This window comes from Gopherus flavomarginatus, chromosome 2 (genome assembly GCF_025201925.1).
Source record: "Gopherus flavomarginatus isolate rGopFla2 chromosome 2, rGopFla2.mat.asm, whole genome shotgun sequence".
Classification (NCBI taxonomy): domain Eukaryota; kingdom Metazoa; phylum Chordata; order Testudines; family Testudinidae; genus Gopherus; species Gopherus flavomarginatus.
In genome coordinates this window covers 74,752,193-74,778,700 of record NC_066618.1, presented here as the reverse complement: position 1 = coordinate 74,778,700, position 26,508 = coordinate 74,752,193, and the positions used below count along the sequence as shown (strand labels likewise).

Genomic DNA, 26,508 nt, shown 5'->3' with positions numbered 1-26,508 from the left:
TAGACTAGCTGCCAGCAACTGGCACCCTAGGTGAACCATGCAATTGGAGCCCCCACCCCCAAACCCCAAGGGCAGATCTAGGCTGAGGTTTTTGGTAACTGGGAAACATTTTGACCCTTTTTTCCTTTTAATGTTTTTTAAGCATGTTTCTTTAAACAGAGGCTCAATTATTCGGTTTGTCTGTCCGTCCATATGTCCAACCAATGTTTCTGAGATCAGATAAAATAGAGACACAAAATTTTCAGAATAGATTTGTACATGACAACTAGATGATATTTCAGTACGATTTCAAATAAAAATTCATTAAAAATGTTAATTATAATTTTTATTATTACAAATCCAACATCATCCATTACACTGTCCTGCTTTGACTGCCATTACCACCACATCCAATATAGAAAGAAATAAGAAAACTCTTCAGTGAACATTAACCTGTATTTACAAAACACTCCAAATAAAAAACAATCTGTGCTCTTAAAACATGACTTTTCTTGCTTTGAGTTTTGAAAATTCAGTCACTAGGTCTTTTAGATGCACTTTTCCAGCTATTTCATGCTCTATTAACGTTGTGGCAAGTCCAACAAGTCTCTCTTGTGCCATTGTTGAACGCAGATATGTTTTTATCAATTTTAACTTTGAGAAGCTATGTTCCCCACTAGCTACAGAAACTGGCAAAGTTAAAAGAATGCGTAGAGCATAAACTGTCAGTTTAATTTTCACAAACAAACTTCAGTACTTCTTCAGGAGTGGAATGTTTCTAAAGTCGTCTTTAAAAAGCCTGATGCTCACTACACAAATCTGTAGCACCAATGTCTTTTGAGTTTTCATGAGTCAATGCCGACTCCAGTTTTATACAAAATTCTCTTTTATCTGTTTTTCTGTTTTCTTTTGCAAGCTGTGGATATCACATAGAAAGACAAATACTGACTCTAGCTGCTGGATCTGTTGAAAACTTTTGTCAACCGAGTGAATATCAGTATCAAGGACTGCAAAGTAGAAATTCACTTTGAACTTTTGTTTTGGGTGCTGAATGGGTGTGGCTCATCTTTCATATGAAAACTGCTGTTTCTTATGCCAAATGCAAACTGGCTCTGATTCAAAGTCTGTCGGAAAGTCTATTTCTTCAGCAAGCTTGAGAGAATCTACCAGTGTTTTCTTTCGAACCCTTCATCACTTCTGAATTCCTCCAGAATATTTTTAGTTTGCTGCAGTTTTTGAATAGCAGAATGTGTGTTTAAGTTCTTTTTCTGAAGTTGGTTATTAGTGAGGTTAATCTTGAAAATGATATTATACCACAAAATGAGTGAAGTCACATATTTGAACTTGGAAAGGCCATTTGCAAGAGCTTCTGCATCTGAACGTTCTGTATTGCCAGATGATCCAGTAAAGGTAGTATCATCAGAAATTTCAATTAGGGCATCATAAATGTTTCCAAGTTCATAGAGAAGAGGCTTCAAAGCATCAATACAACTCTCCCATCTTGTCTGATTAAGTAATTTCACAGTTAGAGAATTTACATGGTGAGTCAGAATCTCCCAACGGCATGTTGAGCCTGAGAAAAACACATAAACATGTTACACCAGGTCAAAGAAACTGCTTGCCTCCAAACAGCATCTAGCAGCATCGACAACCAAATTTAGAGAATGCGCACTGCAAGGAACGAAAAAGACCCTAGTATTGATTAACATCATTCTCCTTTGACACTGAATATTGTACCCAGTTTTGATGAATTTCTTCTCCATTAATGAGTTTCCTCCTGTAATGCTGAGCAGAGAATTTTCTTTTATTTCCATCCTCAGGGAAGGGAAATTCATGAACTTGTTCGGGTCCATGTTCCATGAGAATTTGCCGCACACTGTCATCAGATCTGGGCCATGAATATGGGTCCCCATACTGTAACTTGTTTGTAACTTCCTCATCCTTTCTTCCTTTTACTTCGTTTAGTTCAATTTCTGCATGTCTCTCTGAAGGTGAATACATTTTCTCCACTTCCATATCAGTCTGATGCTATGAGCTGCCTTCATCTATGTCATAAACAGATAGTTAAGGGTTAATGTCTCTTTTATCTGTAAAGGGTTAAGAAGCTCAGTGAACCTGGCTGACACCTGACCAGAGGACCAATAGGGGGACAAGATACTTTCAAATCTTGGTGGAGGGAAGTCTTTGTTTGTGCTTTTTGTTTGGTTCGTTGTTCGCTCTCGGGACTGAGAGGAATGGGACGTCATTCCAGGTTCTCCAATCTTTTCGAATCAGTCTTTCATGTTTCCAAATAGTAAGTAATAGCAGGCAAGGCAGATTAGTCTTATGTTTGTTTTCTCAACTGGTAAATGTGTCTTTTTGCTGGAAGGATTTTTACCTCTGTTTACTGTAACTTTGACTCTTAGGCTGGGGGTGGGGGAGTCCCTCTAGTCTATATGAATCTGAGTACCCTGTAAAGCATTTTCCATCCTGATTTTACAGAGATAATTTTTACCTTTTCTTTCTTTAATTAAAAGCTTTTTTTTTTAAGAACCTGATTGATTTTTCCTTGTTTTAGAATCCAAGGGATTGAGTCTAAACTCACCAGGGATTGGTGGGGGGAAAAGGAGGGGGATGGTTAAATTCTCCTTGTTTTAAGACCCAAGGAGTTTGAGTCTTGGGTTCCCCAGGGAAGGTTTGGGGGGGAACAGAAGTGTGCCAGACACAGACTTCTGGCTGGTGGCAGCGTACCAAATTTAAGCTAGTAATTAAGCTTAAAAGTAATCATGCAGGTCCCCACTTCTTGAACCCTAAAGTTCAAAGTGAGGAAAAAACCTTGACAATCTAGAAGTAAGTTTCCATCATCTTGAGTTTCCAAACTGCTTTTCTGTGGATGTGAGCTGCCCTCATCTCGAAGTAATATACCTTCATCTTGATGTTCCAAACTGCTTCCATGCAGATGTGAACTAACTTCCTCTCCAAGTAAAATTCCTTCAGATGGATGCTGTGAACTGCTTCTATCTTTATTTGTATTAAAGAGAAGATATTTCAGGAAGGGTCCCTGCTGTTTTGGTTGGTTCTTTTCCTTCTCAGCCTTTCACTTACAATACTCAGTTCCTGAGGGCTTTATTTTTCCTCTTTCTGCCATGGGGCATTTGAATATTGTTATGTACTGTGTTCCTGACTGCAAGTATTATAGTGTTAAGGATGGCTGACACACCCACCGCATGGTTGGTGATTTAAACCACATTGCAGCCATCCCAAAACATCTTTTCACTGCTTAAAGGTTCAATGATTAGTAACATACACTCACTTACCTATTAAAACAGTTAGTTACAGCGTTTACATGGAAGCAAAATGACCTTTTTTGTTGTCATGACCTGACACTGGTTGTTTGGAAAGTAATCCCCTTCCTCATGGTTACCCGCTTGGAGTGTGACGTCATCACTTTCGTAGTCTATTAAGCATTAATGCTGTTACTTTTCTTTTATGGACCTTATTTATTACATGTGATCCAGTTATAACAAAGAAAAGTTCATAATTACACAGCTCAATAATAATGCTGAGGTTTAATAACACTTAAAGATACTCACATTTTGGATTTATAATGCTGAAAGACGTTATTCTTTATCCTTTGGCACCAAGAAACACAATTTTCCACAGTATGCACTTGATTCTTAACTATCTATCTGCGACGTGTGTTAAAATGACCGTGTGATATGAATCAACTCGTGATATCTCCGCTCTACATGAATTTCCGGCTATGTGACCTTGATGTGTATTCGAGTTAGGTGTCACTAGCATTGCAGCTCTTGCTGCTGGTGGATGTGTTTCATTGTGGCTGAGTTATTGCTTATCAAAACTGCAGAGTGAGTCATCTTGACCCTATGTCGCTAATAGAATTTTTTTTGCCAAAATATTCTTTATTTTTGCAGTAAATAAAAGATTTGACATATTAATACATTCTCAGAAATGTAGAGAAATGAACTGTAATTCATATTCCCTCTGTATACCCACCAGAATTGAAATAATGAGATCTTCGTTATTGCATTTGTATTTTTTCATCTTTTTCATTTTTTTTCCATTTATTTTTTTTTAAATTTGATTTTTTTTTCCTCGTCCCATTTAACTTGGCACCCTAGGCGACCGCCTAGTTCACCTATATGGACAGGCCGCCCCAATAGGTTCTTATACCACCCACACTACCCTAAGAGCAGAGTACTTTCCAGTAGTGCATTAAGCAGCATGACTAACACTGTGTTTGTTCTTTCACTCATCCTCTTCCCAGGGGGAAAATTGTGTGCGCAGCTTAGTGATTTGTTTTGTTAGCACTTTGTTTTGAGGTGGGTTTTTACTGTACATGCTGATGTGTGTGTGTTAGAAAAAAACAAGGTAGAGCGCTCCTTGCACTCGAAGCAGAAGGTGATAAGGTTTGTGAAAGAAAAAGAAAAAAAACATTTCTTGTTTTACTTTCTAGCTACACGGTTTGAGGATAAAATCTTGGTGCATGTTTCCACAGGACAGTGTAATATAATACAAGACTAGTTTGATTATTTAGTGGGGGAATCTCCACTAGCATAAAGCTGACAGAGGCGGTTCCACCATCTCCCATGCTGTCTCTTATGCCTGGCGGGTATGGGGCTTATTAGGAGAAGAGAGGGCTGTCGAGGAGCAAAACTTTGCTGTGCCTGGTTCTCCACTGCCATGAAGTGATTGAGGGCCTTTTATCCCAGCAGCGTAAGCTAACGCTGTCTCCTTGCTGCTTTAACTTGTGCCAGGACTTGACAGCTGGGAATCAGAGAGCTGTGACTGGCTCCCCCTCAGACCCTACCACCACACTGTTTCTGTGCAATGTATAGTGAAGCCCATAGATTTTAAGTCCAGAAGGGTTCATTACAAACATCTAGTCTGGCCCTCCGAATAGCAGACTATGTAATTTCAACCAGTAATTGCTGTATCAAGCCCAGTGATTTATGGTTGAGTAGAACATAGCAATTAGAAAGGCATCCAAGCTTTATTTTCTTACCCTGCTTATATATCACATTTCTATGATAGTAATTTGCCTGCTGATAGCACAGAGATCCATTCTGATGTTGGTGAACATGATAGTAAAGATTTCCTAGGACCAACAAACACTTACTACCTCTTTATCTTTGTAGGTACCACTACTATCCATGGGGAACAAAGAATCATCCAGCCAAAAGATGAGAACTTGCAAATCTGAACAGACTGGGTTATTTTCTGAAGTCAAACTGCCCTTACTTCAGAATATTATATTCTTACATAATATTGTGTGATCACCAAAGGGATAATAAGCTTTGCTCAAAATATATGGATGGGAAGGGATTCCAATGCTGAAACAAATGGAAGACAGCTTTCAAAAGACCTCACGACTGATGAACTTCAGTACGATACTTTTGTGGCAGCTCTGTTTACAGCATAAACTTCTTGCACTGTACAAGGTGAATTCTGCACATACTATTTGGGAAAATGCTTCAAAGTTTGTGCATTAGGAGAAAAACATAATTCCTGACAATGAATGCATATGTTCTATTTTTTTATTTTATTTTTTTAAAGAATTGTTGAATACTCAGGTTTGCTGGAGCTATATTTTAAGGCTCATAGTCAGGCTATCTTTTATAGCAAGAGAAAGAAATCAAAAAGGGAACGAGGCAGGAAATAAAATATTTTTAGGTTCACTGCACCAGAATTAGAAATTAGAAATTGATTCAACTATTAAATATTTAAATGTAGCCATTTGGATAGTAGCAATTTCTAATGCTGGTATAGCACTAATTAATAGTCATTATTTACAACTTGCACAGCTTCTGAGAATAATTGTAGTTTTTTAAAAATTGCAACTTTGAATACAGTATCAGAATGTGTGTGTATATATGTACATGTTTTTTGTGTGTGTGTATATATGTTTATCATATATATAGACATGCATATATTGTATAGATATGTATATGTAAAATATGTATCATATGTATACAGTGTAATATGCACACACATTTACTGTTTAACAGAAAATAAATAAGTAAATGAAACCAGTGCTTTGCTGCTAATCAAATTTGTAGTACTTAATGCACTTTGAGGATATCTTTCTCTATATGTACATTATATGTTAAATAGAGATGCAAAGTTTCGCAATTCAACATTACTGAAGCTTTTATTTTCATCTTTAGAGTTTTGACTAAGTGTGAGAGCCATTGTCTACAGTCTGATTATACTATATCTAACACAACTACTGTAAAAATCAGAATACGTATGGTGACATATGCCTAGACTGTTGAAACTTATTTATTTCATGCTTATCATATAATTACTTGTGATAGATTGAATGCATAAGTATGTCATATTTACTGTGTATACACTGGCAAAATATTTCTGCTATAGTTTGCTTGAAACATATGTAAATAACTAGATATTATTTCTTAACAATTTACAGAATATTATTTCCCCTGTCATTTGGGATTTCACTAGCCCAGATTCTAAGCTAGTGAAAGTTGGCAGCAGTGGGTCTAAGTGAGGTGAGGATACAAAAGGCATCCATCCCCTTCCTAGACACCTTCAGTGGAGAGGTTTTAGGTGGTGTAAAATGCATAGAAATTCAGAGATTGAGTGAGTGATTGGGAGGAGTACAAAGCCAAGAAGGGCATGTTTAAATCACAAGGAGGCATGTTGTGCAGAACATGGGTTTATCCTTCTGATGTGATGACCCATCCGGGAAACAAACATGTGACAGCCCAGTCTAACATAAAGCATTTCCCCCAGAAAGTTGAAATGTAGCGTGGAAGGCCACCATGCCCAATTTTGGCATTTGGGTAGTGACAGACTCATAGCAGCCAAAGTCCACTGAGAAGCTGTTTTAGAAAGCAAACAAGGCTCTTACATGCCATCCTATGGAAAGTAATACATCTGCATTAGAAAGATAGGATTAGAAACTATATTGTATTTTGTTTTCTAACATAATATTTTCACACATAATGGTCACCTATGCATATCCCCCTAATATCTACTGTCTGCTGTTTTTCTGCTTTCCTAGTACCTAAGTGCTCTAGTTAATATCAATCCATTTTTAGATACATCTGTTACTACTTGAAGGAGAGGCATACCCATCAGTTTACCTCTCATCTGTTAAAAATTGACTGTCTTGCTGTGCAATTCTCTAAACCCTTGTTACCATCACTGCTGGTTGCACCTTATTGGATACACAATCCTTGCCCTGATTTATAACCTTCCTCGATGTAATTTCATCTCACAACTCCTAAAATACCATGTGCATTAAAGCCATAGAATAAATCCCCCTATATGTTACCACTGAACTAAAAGATGTAATCTGTCATGCCCTACGAAGTGTGTACCTCCTTAAAATGTAAATGCACATTTTTGAAAATGTAAATACAGGTGACCTGGAGTTAATATGTGTTTACATGAGCATTCACATCATCACTGGAACATGACATAAGCATGGTATCTCCCTATGTTTAGAATAGCAGAAACCACAATCATTGGAAAATGGAAAACGTTGAGTTTGTAATGGCTCCCGGTGTACATATTATTTGAAAACCAAACCAAACCCTGTTATGTTTTGCAATTAGAAGACTATCAAAATGTGTCTCCAACTAAGGTACCTGTTCCTCCAAAGAGTGCCACTGAATGGTTACAGTTTACAAAGTAATATGAATATTAGAGCAGTTGCCTTGCAAATACATCATAGTTAGCAATGGATGATGTATTATTTACAATGCAATCACTAAAAGTTAGTCCAACTTCTGGTTAAATATTAATGTGGTTTTGATAGTCACAGTGAACATCTTTCTTAGTACAGGAGAAGGCAACAAGGTGTGGTTAATATCTGAGGTGTTATTAAGTAAGCCTGCACTGTATGAAACAAGAAAATCAGAATTTGTATGACATTTCAATTACTTTTTGCATGCATTTATACACAAAAGACCTCATTTAAACTAACTCTTGATATATTGGCCCCACTAAAACTGAATACACATTTCCACAATTATTTTTTTTCAAAATAGCATAAAATTATCCTTACTAATATAGTAAAAAATGTCTATTTACAATGTTCTTCCTCCCCACGTGTTTTTTGTCAGACTGTAGTAAATGGAAATAGAGGGCACTGCATCAACAATGGATTGGACCTTATTTTCAGGCATGTATTAAAATGATGAGATTTGTGTTTGGGCTGGATTTGTGTGATATTATTACGTGTCTATTGATAGTTGATGGCATAGTTTTCATTGGAAAGCAGACTATAGTTAGTGACTTTGTGTTTATCCATAATAAATGTGTAGCACTGTCAATAACAGGATAAATATTGTGTGGGCCCAACAATGGGCCCACAGCACGGAAAGATGGCGTTTCAGCTGAGCTTGGTGGTGACAGGCAGTGCAGAGCAGACGTAGGGGGACTCTGCAACAGCTGTTGGTGAAATGCAGAGTTGGGAAGTGAGCCTGGCTGAGGCATTAGCAGTGCGCATGAGTACAGCATGGCTTCACTAGGCTAAAAGTCCATGCCAGGGAATCAGCGGGCCTCATCTGGTACTCTCCCTGTGTTCTACAAAATCAGCTGGAACTCTCCAGCATGCTGGATATAGGAGATTAGAGTTGAGGATACAATTTCTGGTTCCCTGCCCCTTCCCCCTCTCACCAAACTTTTAAGCATTTGTCCTACTTACAGTCAACATTAAAAATCTCTGTTATATGCTGCGGTGAGAGAAATAACCATTTTGCAAGGGCACCTAGCTTGTGTGCCATTTCCCAAATGCCGGCACTATGTGACTATGTCTGCTGAGGGCCATCCATGTCATCATGAATCATCAATATTGAACACGCACATAGAATTCTTTTTGTTTTCAACATTGTTAAATATAAATCAAATATATCCTGTTTGATTGACTTACACATTGTATTTTATTTTTTAAGTGCCGGTATATTGCTTATCTGTGTCTTTGGTGAGAGATGGTCACTGATCTGAGCTGTACGCTATTTGTCCGTGATATTTTTTTAACCTAATTTCCTGTGGGAATTTTTTGCCTCTTGTGTACTCTATAGGAAGGCAGTCCCACTGCTCCCATGAACTATTTTTTTTGTGAGATTTCAGGAAAAAAACAAGACTAAACACTTTTCCAAAGCTATCTTATATTGTACTTGGCTGCTCTTACAAAATTGCATGGAAGTTATAATTTGTTTTCTTCTGAATTGTTAGTGCAATATTTGTTTTTTTTTAAAAAGGGAGACCTCTGTAAGCAAATATAAATAATTTGTTGAAAGAAAATATGCATATTACTGACTGTTGGTATATTTTGTCTTTGAAATGAATTGCTGTTACGAGTATATCTATTCTTTTATAGTCTTTTTCATGAGAGTTGGAATTTGCAAATGTCCCATAGGCAACATTCTGTGCTAGCGAAGTTCTGTCGATCTTTAGAGTTAAATTCCATACTGTAGTTATTATTGGGGTAGTTGGTTGTGTACTACAATATTGCCTTCAGAGAGCTGCAAGTATGTTTGAAACCAAGTCCTTCACATATCTAAATGGTTTATAGGCCTAGCAAATAGTACACCAAGGACACATACAATAAGATTATAAATTGTAGATTTCCCATGCATTTGTAATACTGTAGCTTCTGTGTTTAGATTTGTAAATGTAAAATGAGGTGCAATTAACTACAACAATGCACATTTTAAAGAAAAATATTCTTATTATCTCCGTCATTTTTATTAATTTGTATGATATTAGTACATAGAGGTCCAAGCTGAGATCTGGGCCTGATTGTGCTTGGCATTGTACAAACAAACAGAAAAAGTCCCTGCCCTGGAGAACTTATTGTCTAAATGGACAAGACAAAAGGTAGGAAGGAAGACACAGCTGTGAAGTGAGTTGCCCAAAATCACACAGCAGGTCAGCAGCAGAGCTGGAAGTAGAATCCAAATCCCCTGAGTCCTAGTCCAGAGCTTTATCCACTGGCCCATGCTGCATTGCAAAACTGTTGTTAGAGATGGACCCAAACTGAAAATCTGAGATCTTTGATCACTACTTTCACAAAGTTTTAGGCATGTGTGGGTTTGGTTTTTATTTTATTTGAGTCCACTACTAATAGAAAATGAATTCACATTTATTTTGAAGAGTATTTTGCAGTTTATACTAATGGCTGGAATCTGCTGCCAGTTACCCCAGCATATTTCCAGAAGAACATCAGCAAAATCAGTGGAGTTACTCTGGGTTTACACATGGGTAACAGAGACCAGAAATTAACCTTAAATGTTTAGAAATGAAAGAAAGAAAGAAATTACACATGGAATGGTTACTTTAAAAGCTTTCCCATTCACTGCATGGTGATAACTGAGCAAAACAATAGCCTGAAACAAATGTAAGATTTGAGCTTGATCTCAGATATGAGAATATGTATCATGTGGCATCTTTCAAGATAAATGTTCACATGAGTGTGATAACTGTTCCTATAAACTGTGCAGGAATTTGTGATTATATATCTGAAATCAGGACCAGCCGCTTCAGTTAAATAATGAAAAAGATCCAGCTAAAAAGTCTGGTACAGGCCACTGTTGGAGACAGGATACTGAACTAGATAGACCCACGGATCGTATTTCTATATTTCCCCATGGAAGTCATGTTACCTTTTATAGTCCAGTTATGACTAACTTTTGAAAGAGGAATTTGGAAAAGTGCACTGGCTCATCATTTCAATTGTGTTTTCAATTAGGAGATTTGACAATGAATACAAGGTGTTATAAAATGCTGTTAATAAAGTAGCGAGACCTGGACAAACACATGTCTTGCATTTCCCTCCAATTTAAGAGCATTCTTGAATTTCAAGAGCAATTTTTAGACCACTGCACTCCAAAAAACCCCAAACCTATTCAAGTTGTTAATGTGTAAGAAATTTTAGCCTGATTCGAGGAAGAACTGGCAATTTCAAGTGAGCAGGCATTTAGGTAGAGACAAAATAGGAAATCACTTTAGAATGTTATTTATTTTCAAGTGGATGAACTGGCAGTTGATTTTGAATACCCAAGCCTGAGTTGAAGGTTCCATCATTCAGTTTGTCCAAATAGACAGTAGCCATTAGAAAAAAAAACACCTTTCAGTCCATTTTGACTATTGGCTTTCAGTAAATAAAAACTAGAACTGTCAAGGGATTAAAAAAATTAATTGTGATTAATCACACAATTAATCACAGTGTTAAACAATAATAGAATACCATTTATTTAGATATTTTTGAATGTTTTTCTACATTTTCAAATATATTGATTTCAGCTACAACACAGAATACAAAGTGTACAGTGCTCACTTTGTTTTTTATTACAAATATTTTCATTTTAAAAAAAGTAATACAAGTACTGGAATGCAATCTCTTTATCATTAAAGTTGAACTTAAAAATGTAGACTTATGTACAAAAAATAACGGCATTCAAAAATAAAACAATGTAAAATATATGAATCCACTCAGTCCTACTTCTTGTTCAGCCCATCGCTCAGACAAACAAGTTTGTTTACATTTGCAAGAGATAATATTGCCTGCTTCTTGTTTATAATGTCACCTGAAAGTGATAACAGGCTTTTGTGTAGCACTGTTGTATCCAGAGTCACAAGATATTTACGTGTCAGATGTGCCAAAGGTTCATATGTCCCTTCATGCTTCAACTACCATTCCAGCTTCCATGCTGATGACAAGTTTGCTCAATAACAATCCAAAACAGTGTGGACTGACACATATTCATTTTCATCATCTGAATCAGATGCCACCAGTAGAAGGTTGATTTTCTTTTCTGGTGGTTTGGGTTCTGTAGTTTCCACATAGGAGTGTTGCTCTTTTAAGACTTCTGAAAGCATGCTCCACACCTTGTCCCTCTCAGATTTTGGAAAGCTCTTCAGATTCTTAAACCTTGCATCAAGTGCTGTAGCTATCTTTAGAAATCTCACATTGGAACCTTCTTTGCGTTTTGTCAAATCTGCAGTGAAGGTATTCTTAAAATGAACATGAGCTGGGTCATCATCTGAGACTGCTATAACATGAAATATATGGCAGAATGCCAGTAAAACAAAGCAGGAGAAACACAATGCTCCCCCAAGGAGTTCAATCACAAATTTAATTAACACATTATTTTTTTAACAAGCGACATCAGCATGAAAGCATGTCCTCTGGAATGATGACCGAAGCATGAAGGGGCATACGCATGTTTGGCATATCTGGCACGTAAATATCTTGCAATGCTGGCTACAAATTGCCATGTGAATGCCTGTTCTCACTTTCAGGTGTCACTGTAAATAAGAAGTGGCCAACGTTATCTCCTGTAAATGTAAACAAATTTGTTTGAGTGATTGGCTGGACAAGAAGTAGGACTGAGTGGACATATAGGCTCTGAAGTTTTACATTGTTTTGTTTTTGAGTGCAGTTATGTAACAAAAAAAAATCTACATTTGTAAGTTTCACTTTCATGAGAAAAAGATTGCACTATAGTACTTGTCTGAGATGAATTGAAAAATACTATTTTTTATCATTTTACAGTGCAAATATTTGTAATAAAATAATACTATAAAGTGAGCACTGTACATTTTGTCTTCTGTGTTGTAATTGAAATCAATATATCAGAAAATGTAGAAAAATAAAAAATATTTAATAAATTTCAATTGGTATTCTATTGTTTAACAGTGCGAGTAAAGCTGCCAATGAAAGGAGAATTAATTTTTTAATCATGATTCCTTTTTTTGAGCTAATCACGTCAGTTAACTGCGATTAATTGACAGCCCTAATTAAAACTGAATTATTCAAGGCTTTCTGTACTTTACTGTTGTCAATAGGAGATGGTGAGGTTCACAACAAGAACACTAGTAATTTAAAAAAAAACAAACTGAGCCAATTGAAATCCACGAGTAATGTCAGTGGCGCCATGACACACATTGGGGACATGCCTAAAACTTCACAGTGCAATCTGTTATTCTTAATTTACACCTGGCTGAATTGATCATCTCTGTAATTAGGTTTATATTGCAGAGAAGAGGAATTAAATACATGAGAGAGGTGAGTAGCTGCAGACAGCAATTTTTAAAGATACTTTGTGATATCAGACTTAAATAAATGTTTTCCTGTCTGCCATTTCCCTCCTGTGAGACAGACATTTCCATTGATCCTTGTGCAAAGTTTAGATTCCCTCTCATTATTCAAATGAGGAAGCTAGACAGTCAGAGGACAGCCTTGTATCTGGTGTGCTGCCTGCTCATTTCCTCTAGAAGGAGCTCTACCCAGTCTATAGGTTAGTATTGTGTCTATATGGGGACAGGAATTTCCTGGCCTGGAGGACTAATAAATCATGGAACATAATGTGCTCCTGAATCGTAGAACCAACTTTGAGATGAGTCTCATATCCGTACTCTCAAAAGAATCTGACACCTGCCTTGGAGAACAGAAATCAGCAGAAAAGATCCTTGTTTGCATTCTCCTTTCATTGGCAAGTTCACTGATCCCTACATATGGGACTTGACCACGGGTCAGACTGTTTTAGCGGGAAAAGCAGAATTATCACAGGGTTGTAGAAAATTACAGTAAAAGCAGAGGTACCACACCGCAGCATGGCTCTGCTGACTGCTGTTTGTGGAGATCATCAGATTCAATCTGTGGTGCTTTCTGAATATTTGATCATGTAGCTACTCTACAAATTCTCTCTACTGAGGCATACCAGTCCCCTATCCATTAAGTCAGTGTTTATCTTGAGGTGTAAATTGTTGTTCCTACCAGAAATGAGAATTCTTTAGCATCCTTTATGTAGTTTCTGAGCCATGTGGCTTTCATACTGCAGCATCTAGCACTGAAGCACAACAAAATAGATGGGATACAATGTTTGGAAATCTATGGGACATATGGAGGATAAATTCCTGAAGTGTTCTCAGTACTACCCTGCTCTTGAAGAACATGTAGTGTGGGGAGGGGTGTGTGTGTGTAGGGGGGGCTTCTGGGCCCAGAGGGGTGTGTGTGTGGGTGACTCCCACTGGGTACTTTGGGAAGCTGCAGGCACTGGACTTCCTTCCTTCACTCTGCAACAGCTGGAGCATGAAGGAATTTGGAAGGGGTGGATCCTTTTACAGGCCACTTTGGTGGCTTCTGCAACTTCTGCTTACGAGGAGCATTCACAGGAGAGTTCCTTATTGAGAGAGTAACCATCTTCATCAGCCTATCTTGTGGACAACATAGTGGTATCCAAGCACTAACTATGGTACCTAGCTTTCATTTGGCACTGGTATTTCATTTATTTCTGCCATTTTATAAAATAAATGTGTGTGTTATGATGGTGCATATCCTCCAGCTGGTTTCCACTGGCTTTCTTCGATTAAATAGTTCTCCACAGTTGCAGTATCATTCTGCACATCCCAGGAGAGAGAGAGAGAGAGTTTCTTCCTCCACTTTGGGAATCATCCTGTGTCCTCAATGAGATCTCAGCAACCTTGCACTTTGATTGAAGGAAGAGTGAAACCTCCTCCTTTAGAAACCTCTGTGTGATTTACTGTACCCAGTTGAGTTCTTACTTGTCAATGTTGCACACCATGAATGTCCAGTACTGGGTTTACCATGGCGCCAGGCCCACAATCAAAGGGGCCCCGGCTAGCCCAATCCTCCGGCTGGCTGAGCCAGCCAGAAAAGCTGCCCCACCCCGATCTGCCCCTGTCCCACCTCTTCCCGAACCCCCACTGCCCCTGCTCTGCCCCTGTCCCGCCTCTTCCCACCCCGCTCCACCCCAGCCCCACCCCCACTCCATCCCTTCCTCCCCAAACCCACTCCCCTGAGCTACACATCCCAGGGGACTGTAGCAGAGGTCAGGCACGACCTGCACTCACCGGACGGCAGAAAGTGGAATGACCTGGCCTCAGCCCACTCCGTGCCACCACTGAGTGCTGGGGGGCGGTTCCCCCTCTCCCAAAGTCCGGGAGCCAGGGGAGCAGAGTGGAGTGGGCTGGGGCTCTCTTACCCTCATACTAAGTCTTTCTGCACTTGGATCCTGCTGTCTGGCTGAGCCTGCTCACACACACCTGATGCGCCTGGCATGGGGGACAGAGCCCCAGAGTATTTCTGGGGCAGGCCTGGCCCTTGCACTGTGTCAGCGTTCGGTGCAGCCTCACTGCCGAGTCCTTGTGGTGGGGTTGGGGGAAGCTGCAGGGTGATCTCTCACCTCCATGCAACCAGTGGCCTGTGCTCCCCACTGCCATGTTGGAGACTTCACAATTACTTATTAACAAAATCTGCAGAATTTTAAAATACTGTGCGCATAATTTTTATTTTTTTGGTGCAGAATCCCCTCAGGAATATGGGGTGCTGTGCAGCTGTGGTGGTGGGACTATGAGGAAGGTGGTGGGCAGTGGGGAGGTCTATGGGTGGGGGGCACTGGACGAGCAGTGTGGTGTGCAGGGTGCTGTGCAGTTGTGGTTGGAGGCCAGCGGGGGAGGTCTCTGGGAGGGGTGAGGGCTGGGCAGAGAGCTCTGTGGTGGAGGTCTCTGGGTGAGGGGGTGCTGGGCATGTGGGTGCGGCACCGGGCAAGGGGGCAGTGTGGTGTGGGCCTGCCCTCAAGGGAAGGGGACATGCTGGCAGCACAGGGCTGGGCAGAACAGTGTGCGTCTGGCAGCTGCAGGTTTGTAAACAGTGCCCTCCTGCTGGGCTGTGCGGAGCGGGGCTGCTCCCACTGCGCTGTGCCTCATTGCCCCCAGCCCACCCGTCACCCTGGAGACTTGCCCCATGGGGTCTCACAAATGTTTTTGACGCCGGGCCCACAAAAAGTTAATCTGGCCCTGCCACTGTTTACTGGTTGGGAGACAGGCAAATGATAGAAGTAAACATTCAAACAAAAATAAATCCTTGCTGTACAGCCTGAAATAGATTTTTATCATCATCTGGCCTGCCCATAAGAAAAACACATGGGCTGTTTTGAAATGCATTTCACAAAACATCACTGTATCTGATATGATTTTTTGTTAAGCAAATGATAAATTTTGTCATGACTCAAATGTGTTAATGATTTGGCAATAATTGTTCTGTGCATGCTGAGTTCATTACTGAGGAAAATATTACAGCTCAAATATTCCTAGTGGGAGAAACTAATATCCTGTGTCTTTGCTGTATTCTTGTGCTGCTCACAAGCCCATGGGTTTGTTAAGCTATTTAATATTCTGCTTGCAAGTTTGGACAAATTTTCTGGAAGAAAAAATTCTTTCCATTGTGACAGGAGCTCAGAATTATTACCGTGTGTATCATTGGGCTCAGGCAGGTGAAAGAGGAAGGGAAAAAAGCTAGGGATCTTTCTAAATGATGTGAATTCATGTTTCATTCTGACATCTGAGGACTTCACAACACCTTGTTAGGTTTAGGTTAGAGAAGCAAACCATCTTTCACTTGTGTGACATGCTGGAGAACATCGTAATTTGTGCTTCAGGAGAGCCTTACATCTGGTGATCTCAAGAGCTTTAATGAACTAAACCTTACAACGCCTCTGAAAGGTAAATCATATAAGCCGATCTTACAGATGCTGAAGATACACAGAAAGACTAAGGGCTGTATTTTGATAGCCTTACTCATGATACCCTACGTTCATGATGTCAAGGACAATATTTGTAGCGTAAGGCAATACCTACCATAAGAAAAGGTATCAGAATCTCCAGTGACTTGCACAACATCACAAGTCTGTTGTAGACCAAGGCATAGAATCCAAGTCGCCCAATTCCTAGTCCTGTGCTTCAACCACTGCATTGTTCCTCCTCCCCCAGGAGGGACAGTCACTGCCTGCTCTTGTAAAAGACACAAGTGCTCTCTCCATTATTTTGGAAATGGAGCTTTTCAATGTGTTTCTGGAGATGTTGTAGGAAATAGTTTCCAAGAATTTGACTCACTAACTTTATGCCTTCCAGTTCTCATCACATGCACCACAGTTATTCACTTCTTTTAAAAATCACAGCCAGAAAGAAGAAATGTAATGAAACAATGTTATGGTTTGTCATCTTTCCTGGTGCTATTGATTCACATGCATTCCACTGCTGGCACTACCAAGACAGACAAAAATGTACAAAGATTGGGGTGTGTGTGGGGGGGAAAGTCCAGTGTAAGTTTTTGTCTGTAAAGCCTCCTTTTAAGGCTGTGGACAGCCAAGTATCCAGGTTCTAATCACAAAATAAATCTATACATAACAGAAGTGAATGAACAGCAGCAATCCATGCATGGTACTGTTAGGGGTATTTAGAAGGTATGTTTTAGTTGTGAACACAACTACTGCGCACTGCTTATTTTAACAATCTAAAATCTTTCTAAATAGTATGTCTAGATGTCTAGATAACATCCATTATTACTTATCCAAAACTGGGGGGGGGGGGGAAATGTTGCCTTGACATATACAAAGATGTAGTATATATGTTTATATTATAAATACATGTTTGCGATGTTGAGTTAGGCCCTAGGGTGCATTGTTTTAAATTTGCATTTGTTTGCCAAATTTCGTCAGCTTGTTGCATTCCAACAAATTCTTTGTATAAAGACATAGGGTAGAATGAAAAAAATCCAGCAAACAATGACATTCCAAATCAACAGAAGACATTAAGAATGAAGAAACATGTTAAAGTAGAAGAACTCAGTGACAAGATCTGGTTGAACAGATCTGGTTGAACAATGTGGATAACCTTAAATTTGTATACCATTCTTCAAAAATAATCCTGAAATAAATGTACTAGAGATTGATACTATTTCAATGTGTCAGATGAGTGAACTGCATAAAACCTGCTAATACACACTTAAAGCCTGCCAGTTCTCTTAGACAACCATATCCATTTGCAGTAAGTACAGGGAAGTACAAAAAATATTGCAAGTATCAAGGTAAGAATATCTGCCCACTATATTTATGTAATTTCTTTCTAGAGTGCCCTAATGGCCTCTTTCTTCTTTAAAAAACCCTATTATTCCTTTTTAGAGCTTTGCTTGTGCTAGGAATGTTTGTAAATATTTTTCAGCACTGGTGTTGCTCCAGCAGTGATGCCAATGGTGGACATTGTCATGTAGACAGGGTGCAGGTTTTTATACCACTTTTCCTTCTTAATCATATGACTTGAGCTGAAAACAAGATGCTCTATTACTGGGCCATGCTGCATGTTTCTCTTATTGCTGCATTCTCCATTGTTTGATCATAGGTGCAGACTTATTTTCCCCCCCTCTGCCCCAAGGCCCGCTCCACTCCACCTCTTGCCCTGAGTCCCCGCCCTCTCTCTGCCTCTTCTCGCTCTGCTCTGTCCTCTCCCCCAAGGCTCTGCCCCCTCTCTGCCTCTTCCCACCCCAGCCTCCAGCCACCCGCTGCTTACTGCTCTCCACTCTCCCCCAGCTGCCAAACAGTGCCACAGATCAGCTGTTCAGCGGGGTTGCCAAACAGCTGTGGCTGATGGGTGCTGAGCACCCACTATTTTTTTTTCCATGGGTGCTTGAGCCCAGAGCACCTATGGAGTGGGCACCTATGATCTCTATACTTGGCATCAGAGATTGGAGAATTTACATCACCACTGTCCTTTTCAGTTCTGCCCCCAAAAAGCCACTTGTTTTACTTGACCCTAAGGATGGTTCTCATCATCCCTGCAGGATGATCTCTCCTTCTATAGAACTGCAGGAACTCCCAACTTTGGCTAGATGCTGTCCCCTCCATCTGTTAGTAGCCCCATTCCTCTCTGTTCAGATTTTTCTCAGGTAGCCAGTAAAACTCTTCCTTTGTTTTCTGCTTTCTAAAGATTGGTTTGTTTGTTTATCTTCAGTAAATATGTTGCTACTTGAAAGCAGGCACAGTATGTTTAAGAGAACCGCACCACCACACGCTCTCACCAATGATCAGCTTGCTAAAATGTGAGTCTCATCACTTTGTGACATGAGATGAGTATATAGCTCTCTATCAGAATGTGCTTGTTAAGCTATGAACAGCAATATGCATTACTTAATGCTGGATATAAGCCACATACGACTGTTTTGAGCTAGTCCTGCTAGATATAAATAGTAAGCCTCAATCTGATTTTTTGCAAAATGCTTGCAATTTTTTTCCCTAAGCAGAACTGGAAGCAGCATCTTTTAAATCACAGTGTTAGGCCTTTTACAAAGTCTGGGCTTTATAAAAATTCCTATCAGCTACTAGCCCGGAATCTCAGGCACAAATGAACTAATTTTGTCTTACCCATTTGGATTTTTGTGGCTCCATTTGGCCTCCAGACAGAGTAACTGCATGCACAGTTATATCTTTATTGGGATAAGACTTTCTATTTTAAATAGCCATTAGCCAGAGACATAACCATTCCAAAGAATGAATTGAAAATGAGTTTTATTAGATTTCAAGGGCTAACAGGCATTAATAGTCCAGTAATATTATAGTAAGAGTCAAAAACAGGCTTTGCAGTTTGACAGCTTGTAAATTACATCCAATGTACTGAAGGCAAAGAGCATTAAGAGAACACCATTTGAACATTAAAGAAATTTTGTTCTGCAAACAATATGTCTGCCAAAAACTGAGCCCAGAATGCAGAGGCCCCTCACTCAGTTCTCTTCCAACATAGATTTATACCGCAACTGATGTCATCTGTCTCATTCAATTAAGGATATTACAACATGACCAAAAGGACAATTACTACAGGAATACCATTGTTAAGTGAATGTACTGGCTGCAAAATGTGCTGTATTGACAGCCTTGGGTACAGACGACTCCTAGCCACAGAAGAGGTGCAACATGGGTAGTAGCAAGGAGTTCACCTCTTGACTCAGTCACTGGATGACCACAATGGCCCCTTCTGGCCTTGGAACATATGAAAAAAACCTGTCAAAGCTGGTTGAGAGAAGCCATTGTAGAGGCCAGAGGCCAGCTCAGTCTCACTGTTTATCTTCTCTTTATACAGAAAACATTTCTCCTTCCAGGCTGACTTATAACTATGCTAGTCCAAATCAAGCACCCAGAGCTGAACGTCCTTCAGTTTCGTGGTGTTTGATGTCCAGAGGTGACCTTTGCTGAGTGGCCCTGGGCTTACTGCAAATCAGAAGGAGATGCTCATTGGTTTCTTCTTTTTCCATCTTTTTCACTGTCTAGAAATCCCATTTTTTCTAGACTTCTGTCCTGAGATGATTTTTGCTAAGTAAGGCTTGGCTCCTTTCCCCAGCCCTGTGAAGAACTGCCTGCACAGGCCATGAGCCTAACTCCAATAGCATCAGAAAACATGCACTAACAAAAGAACAAATGTCATGCTGGTGAAAGATGCTGGAGCAATGAGACCGAGACTGAAATATTACTTTCCTTGTCTGGCCAATGGGCCCAAATCCCATCCAAGAGAAACTACTCACAGTCACGAGACACTATGGTAATTTAGGCTTTAGAGTAGCAACCGTGTTAGTCTGTATCCGCAAAAAGAACAGGAGGACTTGTGGCACCTTAGAGACTAATAAATTTATTTGAGCATAAGCTTTCATGGGCTACAGCCCACTTCATCGGATGCATGCAGTGGAAAATACTGGTGGGGAGGAATAAGCATAGGGAAATAGTTTTACTTTGTATAATGGCTCATCCACTCCCAGTCTTTATTTAAGCCTAATCTAATGGTGTCCAATTTGCAAATTAATTCCAAAAAGAGACTCCAACGAGAGGTAATTCAGGCACTAATACTTGAGTATTTCTATTTTTGAATGTGGTCTCTGGTCACCAAACTGTCCCTTCTTCTCTATGAGATTCTTTTGGGTTTCCCCTCATTTTTTCTTCCCGTTTCCCACTGGAGCACATCACATCTGACCATTGCAGTGACCTTTGGCTTCAGAAAAAGCAAGCAGGCTGCAGACGTCTCTGGGGCCACTGTCATAAACAGATAGTTAAGGGTTAATGTCTCTTTTACCTGTAAAGGGTTAACAAACAGGGAACCAAACACCTGACCAGAGGACCAATCAGGAAACAAGATATTTTCAAATCTTGGTGGAGGGAAGCCTTTGTTTGTGTTTTTTGGGTTTTGCTTTGTTCTCTCTGGGTTCTGGAAGGGACTAGAGGTGCAGCCAGGTTTCTTGCCAATCTCCCTGCTACAGTCTCTTATATATTCAGAATAGTGAGTATTTAAGTAGAACAGGCGGTTATAGTCTTTTGATTGTTTTCTATATTTGCAAATGTATATCTGGCTGGTAGAGTTCTAATGTGTATTTGGCTGGAAGTATTTTAAATTGTATTTCTGCTGGAGGAGGCTTTTTCTCCAGTTTCTATAAGCTGTAAGACCCAGTAACTTTTACCATCTAAATTGCAGAGATAACTTTTACTTTTTTTCTTTCTTTTTATTAAAAGTTTTGCTTTTAAGACCTGTTTGATTTTTCCCCTTATTGAGGCTCAAGGGAACTGAGTCTGTACTTAACAGGGAAGGAGAAGGGAGGGGGAAAGATGGGCAGGGGGAACCACCCTGATTTCTCTGTGTTGTGATTCAAGGAGTTTGAATCACGGTGATCTCCTAGTGTCCCAGGGTGGGAAAGATCTGGGAGGAAGAAAAGGGAAGGGGAGGGAAATGGTTTATTCCCCTGTGTTGTAAGACTCAAGGAATTTGGGTCTTGGGGTCCCCAGGGAAGGTTTTTGGGGGGACAAGAGTGCCCCAAAACACTATATATTTTTGGGTGGTGGCAGTGTATCAGATCTAAGCTGGTAATTAAGCTTAGAGGAATTCATGCTGGTACCCCAACTTTTGGACTCTAAGGTTCAGATTGGGGAAAGAATACTATGACAGCCACTCAACAAAGGCATGAGTGTATTCTTCCCCCCTGGGGGCTGGGGGGGAGGAAGGAAAGGGGGCTGAGGCCACAGCCTCTGTAAGGACTGAGTCTCTCCCAACCTTAGGATTGAAGGACAGAGTTAAGCTCAGAGCCTCACATGGTGCGGCTGGCCACAGCCCCCTTTATCCTCCCCCCCCGCTCCACTTTTACAGTGACAAAGGATAAGCCCGTTTCACACTGTTTACATTATCCTAGACAGCTGGCCATAGCTTTTTGATCCAAACTTGTGTAGCTCTAGAGACATGAAACACTCAGCCTTCTAGAGGCCAATGATGGTCATTAGGTTTCAGTACACTGTCTAGGCAGCTTTCATTTTACTGGCACTATAACATGAAAGTCTTCAGCATTGGACAGGAGCAGAAAATCAGAGTATTAGTTCTACTCTTGATAGTGTGGCAAACCCAGGACAAATGGCTACAAAGGAAGGGGTAGTAATTAGTCCCAGGGGGTTAAAAGGCCTCTCTCAAACCACTGAGGAGAGATAACCAGGGGGAGATAAGGTTCAGCTGGAACACGGGTTACCAGGGAACTAATTAGGTTCAGCTGGCTCCAACTGTGGGAGACCTTTTAAAACCCTCCCTGGCATGGAAGCAAGGAGGAGAGTGAGAGAAGCAGGGAAGCTGCCTGTAAGTTAGGTGCAGCAAGGCTCTGAACCTTTCCAGCAAGGAAGGCTGTGCTCTGTCCCCAGAAGGGGAGAAAACAAGCACAAGGGATTGACTGAGTCCAAAGCTAAAAAGGACTGAGCCTGCTGAGGAGAAGGAGGTACTTTGCCACAATAGACATTCTTCTTTGTATTACCTTTGATCTTTGCTTCTGGCTTCCCTCTCTAATTTCTAGGAAGACACCTGACGTCTCACAAAACCCCTCTATTTACAGTACCTAAAGAAATCATGGCTGCTGATCAAAGTGCAGCTCTGTCAGTCAGGATACATACTACTGGCTGTGAATCACAAAGAGGCCATCACTATGCTGTGCATGCGCTGTATCCCGGGCAGAAATTCCACTGATGCGCTGAAGCTAAATATTTGATTTGAAATGGATTTGCAAGTGTTTGCATGCAAAAACTGTGCAGAAATAGTGCCTGCCTTAAAAATAATCTGAGGAGCTGCATGAGGAGAAGCCCACAGCACTGCACCTCCTACCATGGGCAAAATAGGACTCTCTGCTGGAGAACCAGAGATCTGTTAGCAGGAGAATGCAGGGGTACATTAGTGCCTCCTCTTTCTACCACCTTGAGCTGCTCCTGATCATCCCCACTTGGCCCTTCTGTTCCCTACAGCCCACAATGACCCACTCCTACTGGTCTCCAGCTATCACCAGCTCATAGGCCTGTCTCCTGTACCAGGAAGGCCATAAAGGTGGTATTTTCTCTGTCAGCATCCCTGGGAAAAAGGAGAAAGGAGTTCTGGGGAATAACATCAATCATTTGGTTTATACTTCATAACTTTTTTCAAGATTAGCTTCTGTTGGTGTCCTATGTGAGATTAACTCCAGGAGGGAATTAGAAGACAGTGTTGGCTATAGTTATCTGAAATAAACATTAGACACCAAGGGAAAATTTGAAAAAGGGTTGTTTTAAATTGCTTGGACTCCTCAAGCTGCAGCTGAACCTAGCATGACAATGACCTTGGAAATTCCAGTTTGTTCCACTTATTGGAAATAGTGCAAGTTTGATAGTGATTTGTAATGTTAATGATTTAAGGCAGTGGTTCTCAAACTGTGGGTCAGGATGCCATTTTAATGGGGTCTCCAGGGCTGAAGCCTGAGCCCCACCACCTGGGGCTGAAGCCAGAGCCTGAAGGCTTCAGCCCTGGGTGGCTGGACTCAGGTTACAGGCCCCCTGCCTGGGGCTGAGGCCCTTGGGCTTCAGCTTTGGCCCCCCCACCCGGAGCAGAGGGGCTCGGGCTTTGGTCCCCACTCCTGGGTCATGTAGTAATTTTTGTTGTCAGAAGGGGGTCACAGTGCAATGAGAACCCCTTATTTAAGGGATTTAAATTCTGCTGTAAGTGTAGAAATCAACCCAACTCATGTTCTGAAGGTAAAAGAGGTTGTTTTCACACTGACATAGCTTACACAGTTTACCATCCTAGTGGAGACACGGCATTGTAGTTTCTACCTTGCTGTAGCTAGTCGAGGTCCACTTGGGGTGCAGAGTTCACCTATTTTTTGTAGTGAAGACATTGCCTTTGCATTGTTGTGTTCCAGCTCCTTACCAAAAGAGAGAGACATTACAGTACTAGAAAGGCAAATAGTTATAGCTGTCTCAGATGACAACACCCCCCCATATGGTGGCTATGCAGTGAAACTGAACATCATTCTGGCCACCAACTCAAGTTTCTTTATCCAGAAGAAAAGGGACGTACTTCCTGTTGCACGCTGAGAGTAGAGCTTGCAAATGCATCAACCTTTGCGCACGATAAACCGCTTGAGAAGCTGAAAAGAAAAAAAGGACTTGACATTGGAAATACCAATAGAACTATTAAATAATAACAACAGTGCATCCCATTTAATTCCCTTTCAAAATTTCAGGATGTGAAAAATCAAATTCTTGGATAAGATGAGCTGCAAGAAAGATAATTAAGTCATCTTAGGGGGTGGCTATCTTTGCTTTGATATTCTCAGAATCATCTGATGATATTCACTTTTATAAAGACAGTTCACATGAGAGATCCCAAGAAGTCAGTTACAGGCAATGGGGTCATTCTTCATATCTATTGGGATGCACTGAGAAGCTTTGCAAATCTTTTGAACTTACATCCTTTCCACAGCCTCCCCAGCAGGTGTTCCTGTTCCTTCTCTGGCTGCACAGAGCCCCTGGCTGTTCCCTCCCTCGTTCCCTTTCTAGTTTCAGGGAGCCTTAGGAAGTCTCTGCCTCTGTTAATAATAAAAAGGGTTGGCATGTGCTGAATGATTTTCCTCTTTACATTCTGACTCTTCATTAGTTTGTGGATATCTAAACTTTTGTACTGTATCTTGCCACTACATGTTGTTAGTGACTGTTGCTGAAAAGAGCAGCACTGGCTAGAAAACATGAATTCTGGTGGAAGTAGTGGGATGGAGGCAGCTGTAGACTGATTTTTATAAAAATGCATGCAGCCATTCCTTTGGTTATAGGTTAATGTGTAATACTGATTCCTTTTCCCCCCCTCATCTATTTTGAGGCTGGCTCGATGTGCCCTCATACTACATATTTTTTGTCAAAGAGAATCTTCTAGTGAATATGCTGGTGTGAGTGAGGTGTGATGTTATTTTTATCTCCTTTTTTTCTCTCTCCCCAAACTTATGACTGAGAGGAATTTGGCAATTAATTTTGCCCTCTTATTTATTGTTAGAACTCTCCATCTGAGGCGCACCATGTGTGTACGAGGCCCATCCTCCTGCCATTGAAATCAATCAGTGTTATTTTGGGCATGAATGAGCTTTATCAAATGATTTTATCAATAAAAATTAGTCTAATCTTAGCAAATTAATTAAAAATTGTATATTTCTCATCCTTTATGTTACCTGTATAAAGATAATTAATACCTAGCAATGGAGAGGGACTAGCTGAGATCTAACTGCAAATCAAGGGGAAACTATTTTTCCAATGATCTATGGCCATGTCTTCAATTTCTAATCACATTGGAGGAGTTAAGACTTGACTGCTTATTCATAGAACTGTAGGACTGGAAGGGACCTCATGAGGTCATCTAGTCCAGTACCTTGCACTCAAGTATTCTAGACCATATCTGACATGTTTGTCTAACCTGCTCTTAAAAATCTCCAGTGATAGAGATTCCACAACCTCTCTGGGCAATTTATTCCAGTGCTTAACTACCCTGATGGCTAGAAAGCTTTTCCTAATGTCCAACATAAACCACCCTGGCTGCAATTTAAGCCCATTGCTTCTTGTTCTATCCTCAGAGGTTAAGGAGAATAATTTTTCTCCCGCCTTCTTATAACAACATTTTATGTGCTTGAAAACTGTTATCGCGTCCCCTCTCAGTCTTTTCTTCTCCAGACTAACATACCCAGTTTTTTCAATTTTCCCTCATAGGTCATGTTTTCTAGACCTTTGAAACCTGTCATTAATAATTTTTGTTGCTCTTCTCTGGACTCTCTCCAATTTGTCTACATCTTTCCTGAAATGTGGTGCCCAGAACTGGACACAAAAGTCCAGGTGTGGCCTCATCAGTGCGGAGTAGAGTGGAATAATCACTTCTCCTGTCTCGCTTACAACACTCCTGCTAATGCATGCCAGAATGATGTTTTCTTTTTTTGCAACAGTGTTACACCATGACTCATAGTTAATTTGTGATCCACTATGACCTTCAGATCCCATTCCACAGTGCTCCTTCCTAGGCAGTCATTTCCCATTTTGTATGTGTGCATCGGATTGTTCCTTCCTAAGTGCAGTACTTTGCATTTATCCAGATTGAGTTTCATCCTATTTACTGCAGACCATTTCTCTACTTTGTCCAAATCATTTTGAATTTTAATCCTATCCTCCAAAGCACTTGCAATCCCTCCCGGCTTGGTATCATCTGCAGACTTTATAAGTTGCTATTATCTAAATCATTGATGAAGATACTGAACAGAACTGGACCCAGAACTGATCCCTGCCGGACCCAACTCAATATGCTCTTCCAGCTTGACTGTGAACCACTGATAACTACTCTCTGGGGATGGTTTTCCAAACAGTTATACACCCACCATGTAGTAACTCCATCTAGGTATTTCCTAGTATTTCCACT

General features: G+C 40.4%; 1 protein-coding gene across 5 annotated transcripts in view; it reads left to right on the top strand.

Annotated features, from left to right (window-relative positions):
• NEK10 (NIMA related kinase 10) overlaps positions 1-8,665 on the top strand; it is a 182,601-nt gene extending 173,936 nt beyond the window's left edge. For all 5 annotated transcript variants that reach the window (XM_050938314.1, XM_050938315.1, XM_050938313.1 and 2 more), the window contains one exon: positions 5,118-8,665. In XM_050938314.1, coding sequence (XP_050794271.1) covers positions 5,118-5,166 — 49 coding nt within the window. In that variant the 3' untranslated portion in view covers positions 5,167-8,665. The remainder of the gene's footprint in view (positions 1-5,117) is intronic.
• Positions 8,666-26,508: the final 17,843 nt, after the last annotated feature.